The 6,260-nt window shown below is 36.6% G+C and overlaps 1 protein-coding gene across 2 annotated transcripts; it reads right to left on the reverse strand.

The window, feature by feature from the left end:
* Positions 1-824: 824 nt before the first annotated feature.
* Positions 825-3,687, reverse strand: LOC117631186 (protein HEADING DATE 3A). Of its 2 annotated transcripts, none has more exons than XM_034364191.1 (5): positions 3,584-3,687; positions 2,514-3,158; positions 2,263-2,324; positions 1,873-1,913; positions 825-1,448 (listed from the first exon to the last, which is right to left on the reverse strand). In XM_034364191.1, the coding sequence occupies exons 2-5, from the start codon at positions 2,709-2,711 to the stop codon at positions 1,225-1,227; spliced, it is 525 nt and encodes a 174-aa protein (XP_034220082.1). In that variant the 5' UTR covers positions 2,712-3,158; positions 3,584-3,687; the 3' UTR covers positions 825-1,224. The 2 variants fall into 2 exon arrangements, with proteins under 2 accessions (XP_034220082.1, XP_034220083.1); XM_034364192.1 differs by lacking the exon at positions 3,584-3,687 and adding an exon at positions 3,539-3,560.
* Positions 3,688-6,260: the final 2,573 nt, after the last annotated feature.

A 6,260-nucleotide genomic window follows, 5' to 3' on the forward strand; every position in this document is an offset into this window, starting at 1 on the left:
AAACCCCGAACCCGATTTCTTCCGTTTCTTCATTTTTGCAAAGTCAGTGTTTGGTTGGTGAGAAAGTGAAGGAAAATGGAGAATCTTTTAATTTTTGTGTTGTATGCTGATCTAAACTAATAGATTAAAATATGTAAATTTAGAAAATCACAAGGGGTGGAGGGAGAAGAAATCACATAGGGTGGGGGAAGAAAAAAATTGCAGGGGGATGAGATATGTGGCTTTTGGGTTCGTCAGGGTTGGGGTTCTGAGTTATGGGTTCGTGGGTTGTCATGGGGCAGGCAACTAAAAAGAGAAATCTGACGAAAACCTAACGGCTGAACCACATTGTAACAAATTTAAAAAATCGGGATATATGATTGTTAAAATTGAAAAGATAGGGACTAATATGTCTTAAAGGTATAACCACATGGTACTAAACTGTAATTAATCCTTAATTAATATATATTACATATAGTTATAGTTTATTTATTTTGCATGGATTCTTTTACAACATGTATAGACGGTAGGTGAACTGTATGGAATGCCATACTGAAAAACATATATTTATTGTGTAAATATATATATATATATATATTTGAATAATTTGCCAGATTCGTAATTGCGTGTTTATTATTATTAGCTAGGTATGACCAAAAAACATATTTTGTTGGTGTTAGTCAAACTAATGGGATGTGAGAATTAGTGGGAATTATAGTGCAGAAGTTGGCACTAATGGTGCCTGAGCTGACCGCAATGTCGTCTGAGTAGCACTAGACGACAACATGTTACATGCATGGAATGGAAAGTACATAATAATTCATCATTCGACAATTGAATTGATCTCTATAATAAATATGGAAAATATAATATAATATGAATATTTGATCGACACTTTTGTATTTATATGGAGTCGACATCCCCTTAGACCGAAGAAGAGAACTTTGACATTTACTTAATTATTATTATATATATAGCTAGTCTTGTTAATTTGAAAGTGGAGACGTACGGATGTAGTCTCAAACGAGCATACAACATGCTGTGCCCTGGTGCCCTGGTGCCCTGGTGCCCTGGTGCCCTAGTGCCTTAGTGCCATGGCATGGACTAGCTAGCTAGTAGGAGATTGATTACCACTAGCTAGCTAAATTATTATTACTATTAGTTTCCACGTTATATATATATATAGATTAACTAGCTTCCTCAATAATATTACAAGTATAACCTGCTTAATAATATCAAACTTAATTATCTTCTCCTTCCTCCAGAGCCGCTCTCCCTTTGGCAGTTAAAATAGACGGCAGATACCGGTAATCCAAGATTGTAAAGCTCCGCAAAGTCTCTAGTATTAAAGTTTTGGCGCCACCCCGGAGCATACACTGTTTGCCTACCCAATTGCCGAAATAACACCAAAACAAAGCGATGAATCCCCACCGTTGGCCGTGGGCTTTCATAACACACAATCTCTTGCCCTACATCAATAAATGTACGTATATGGGGTTTCATTATAAATTGGTCATGCATCCAAAAATATAATCAAATGTTAATTAATTACGCCTTTGTAGATTAGACCAATCGAACATTTCTTTGAAAATTTTATGCACACCTGTCACATTACTATTGGTAAGAATGTAGGAGTTCCTACTTATATGGTAAGGAGTGAAGTATTCCCCCCTCCCCCAAAAAAAAAACCAAGAAAAAATGCCCAGTAACTAGAAGGAAAATGCTAGATTTATCACGTTTTTATACCACATTATGTACAACCTGTTTAATAGATGTGGGCCCCATTGTATTGGTAGGCTCACCTCTATTTGAGAGGTAGTACACGGTGTGGTATAAAAATGTGGTAATTAAGCCTAGCATTACCCTAACTATAATATAATAGGAACTACTCACCAAAGCTTGCCGCCGTTGTTGCTGGTATATCCGTAACCAACCTGAAAAGTTGGCACAATCAGAAGTATAAGACCAACATTTAACTGATATTCCGAAAACAACCAGGAATAAATGAATGAACATTCTTCTTTTTCCTAAGCAAATCCTTCTTCGTCTATATATACTCTTTCTCCAATACATATTTGATCGAAAAATAGATGAAGATTTGAACTCGAAACCTCAACTTTCATGGCAAATTGCTTAAGCCAAAGGGGGAAGATATAGTCAATCCATATAGCTGGGATAGGACAAATTTCTACTGAAAAGAGGGAGAGAGAGAGAGAGAGAGAGAGAGAGAGAGAGAGAGATGTCTTTATTCCTTGGGAGAGAGAAGCTACAAATAATACACACCAATGCAAATATTCCTTTAGGTTGGGGTCACTTGGGCTGGGTGCATCAGGATCCACCATGACCTGCAACAATGAATTAATGTATCATATGTAGTGGAGAGTTGATAAAAAAGCATGCAAGCAAGAGGATGGATTGACCCCGTACGTATGCACTTAATCATGCAAAATAAGATGGAGTGGAAGAAAGTAGATAGAAAGAGCTAATTATAATAAAGTAGTAAAAGTATACTAAACGTTAATTACTTCACTTACCAGAGTGTAGAAAGTCCTAAGATCATCCCCACCAGTATCAACTCTAGGTTGTTGGACAACTTGGGAAGGTTTGAGCTCGCAACCATTGTTAACCTCCTTCATACCGTAAGTGACCCTGAGAGAAACAGACCTTGTAAACGGGTCTAAAACATCACCTACCACTCTTCCAACAACAAGCGGGTCCCTGTCCCTAGGCATTTTCTTCCTTTCTTTCTTTTTATCGTTTGACGAGTAAATATATATATATATATACACGAAGCTCAAACTCGAACTCAAACACAAAGTATCCAAATAACTAGTTGTATTGGATATTGAGAAGATCGAGTTGGTTTGGTGATCCAATTCGAGAGGGCCATTGGCTATTTATATTCTGCTGCCCATTTTGTTTTTCTTCTTGTGCAACCAGTAACTTAAAAAGATATTCTGATTGCTCCGTGGAAAGCTTTTGCCTTTTGCTCGATATTTTTATTTTCTTTTGATTCTTACTAAGTTCCTCTCTTTCATCAACCTGTAAAGTCAAGTAGTGGACCACCACTCTTTATTCTCCAATTCATCAGTTTATGCGTTGTCGGTCCAAAAAGCTCCCCCATCATCGTACATGTTGTCAAAATCTGCTCTTCCCCTCCAGAAGAAAATTCTAGCTACCTGGCAATCTCAAATTATTCAAATTCTTTTTTTCATTACATATATGTATATAATATGAAATAGTCAGCGATTAGAGACTTGTAACTGAATTGGTTAAGAATAATAATTATTCTTACACTTGAGATAATGCTATCTCAAGTGTGAAAGTGTGAGGGGATAAAAAGAGAAAGAGAAATAAACATAAATGCAAATTAAAGCCTAAGTTTTGTTATTGGGTTCTGTGGCATAGGCGAGGCAGTGGCAGATCGCTTTCTCAGGGAATCTTGGTGGATTCAAACAAAGTAGCTAGTCTGGAATGGGTACGTGTGTGGATGTGATGAATTGAACCAAAGGGTTTAGAAGAATCGCGTGAATGTGGTTAATTTTGAGTGTGGACATACATGATTTTATGAGATTCGAAATAGTTGACGATGATGAATACATACATATCTTTCCTCCTTGGAGTCCTTGTATCTGTAGGTGTAGCCCTCTAGCCCTGTAGCTGTAGGCTGTAGTTGGTGGTACTTGTACTATTTGGTAGCTCATGAACTCAAAACTGTAGGTTTCACTGCACACTGCCAACTCGTAAACTATATATTCATCGTATCATCATATCATATCATGTCACTGGTTTATATACATACTTATATATCGTCAGTAGGTGTGAGCAGTGATCAGTCAGTCTCAGTCAGATATATACATCATGAGCAGCGAACTACGCATGCACTTAATTACTGATATCTTCAGGGGGGGATATATCACCCCACACCACCATCACCTAGTACCTACGCATGCACTTCCATTCCATTCCCCACTATACATCGGTTGTCCTGTCTGTCTCTGATCTCATCTGCTAAATATAAGAACGTACATATATTAGTATTATCAACTGCCGAATCTCTCTCCTTTAGAGTGTTAGACTTAGACCCAACGATCCGTCTCCATCTGGTGCCGTGCTCATTTGGACAGGTCAAAAGATCACGACGATCGAGCTATATGGCAGATATTTTCATTACTTTTTTACAACCTTTTTTTCTTTCTTTCTTTCTTTCGTCCTTTCTCAACTGATTATATAGCCCTTGTACGGACTTCTCTTGTCTTACCTTCGCATAGTTATTGTATATATGACCTCATTCCTTCCAGATATATATGTACCAAATTTTCCTTTACTTAAAGAAATTAAAAAATATATATTAATTTTATTGTGATTGAGAGGAAGCAATGAGCAAAGGGCCTTCCTTGCATATTGACAATTTGACATTGTGGTGTGCGCTTGTTACTTTTTTGGGTGTGAGAGTGAGAGGATGAGGCCGCACAAACACAAGAAAAGAAAAAGAGAGATAGAGATACAGGAATTGACTGATGAGCAAGAGAGGGCCTTAGCCCGACTCTTTTTTAGGTACTAGTACTAGTTGTTGAAAGCCCTCGAGTGAATTGGGATCATTCCATTCCATTCATTTCATGATTTCATGATTTCATTATTCTTCTTCCAAGTTCCAACCGATCATTTTTTTAAAATTTAAAAAAAAATTAACCAAAAAAATAAGGACAAGTGAGTGAATCAAAGCTGGACAAAGACTGCGTGCGTCGCCAAAAAACAAAGGAACAAAGGGATACAGAATCGATTTGGATTGGATGTTCAGCAATTGTCGCCCATCAATATATATACTTCGATTTCTCGAGATACATAAAGCATTGGTCACCAGAGAACCTTCCAAATAAGGAAATGATTCGCTTTGTGTTGTGGCCAAACCACAACTCCCTTCTCCTCCTCCGCCTCTCTAAACCTATCCATCGCACACATAAAGCAGGCAGACCGACTTGTTTTTATCTCTTGTAAGTTTTGTCCCGCGTCTTCTTGCCAATCAAATTCCACATATATGATTATAATATAAAACTTTCGCACGTAAATACCATACATATATCATCTTCTTTTTCATGGAGGCGGACACAGAGTCCAGTCCACTTACAAAAGATAAGTGAAAAGCGATCGAGGTGTGCCAACCACCCTTTTTCAAGGTCCAGCACAGCACGGCACCTGATTTTCAATTCATGAATATATTACTATTCTGCAATTTCCAGCTCCTAGTTCTCAAATGGGCCAAACCACAGCAACGGCGACCAACGTATGAATGGGCTTCCAAGCCACAATCACTGAAAATATTATTTCACCTTTTGTTATAACCAAGACAAATGTTTGTTTTGCTAAACAATCAATCTATGGTAATACATTCAAGCAAAAATTAATATGATCAATGAACTAGCCTCTAACTCATGGCATGTTTGATTCAAGGTTTACAAGTTTGAAAAACAGTATCAAATTGCATTTCTATATTTGGCAAGTGCACTATTGAGAATACATGTCATGTGATCATTTTTTCTCATATATACGTATGAAGGAATGTCATGCACTTTTTCTTGTGCTAACTTACCCTTATTCAAATTTTCAAATACCACTTTTCATTAATAACTTTAACAAAATGAAGGGTAATATTGAAAAATTGAACAACTTTTCATTTCTAATACTACATAAATCAAACAAGGGAATTAGATAAAATGACACTTTTCGGTCCTCATTTCTCAGGGTTGCTAAACATATGAGTGAACATCTCCTATTAATACCATCTCATATTAGACATGAGAGTTTTATTCTCAATAAATTTATTTCATGAACCAAACCAACTTTTAGTGGTGTTTATCTTCAAGAAACTACAAGGCCATCTCCAACCAAAATTCCACCATCCAAAATACAACTATTCATGTATTTTTCATACTCAAATAGTTTTTTACTCCAGCCATGCACACTCATAATTTGAGTCCGCAACTTTATTAAATTGTTCAAGAATGGTTAACCTCTAATTTTGTTCTTTCGTTAATTTATCTTGACATTATTTTTGTTTAAATATTTGCGATTTAATTTTATAAACATTTTAACCTAAAAAAATCCAAAATCTAAAGCATAATATAATTTCACTTAAAATGAAAGCAACATTGGATTTGAATGAAAACAAAAACAAAATGTGTCTTGAAATGTAGTCGTTGGATAGCGACTACTTCACTTGATCTTGCCATGTGAAGCCCACTAGTGTTGGTCGATGTCAGTGCTTGCTTTAGACGGGGCCC

This window comes from Prunus dulcis, chromosome 6 (genome assembly GCF_902201215.1).
Source record: "Prunus dulcis chromosome 6, ALMONDv2, whole genome shotgun sequence".
Classification (NCBI taxonomy): Eukaryota; Viridiplantae; Streptophyta; class Magnoliopsida; order Rosales; family Rosaceae; genus Prunus; species Prunus dulcis.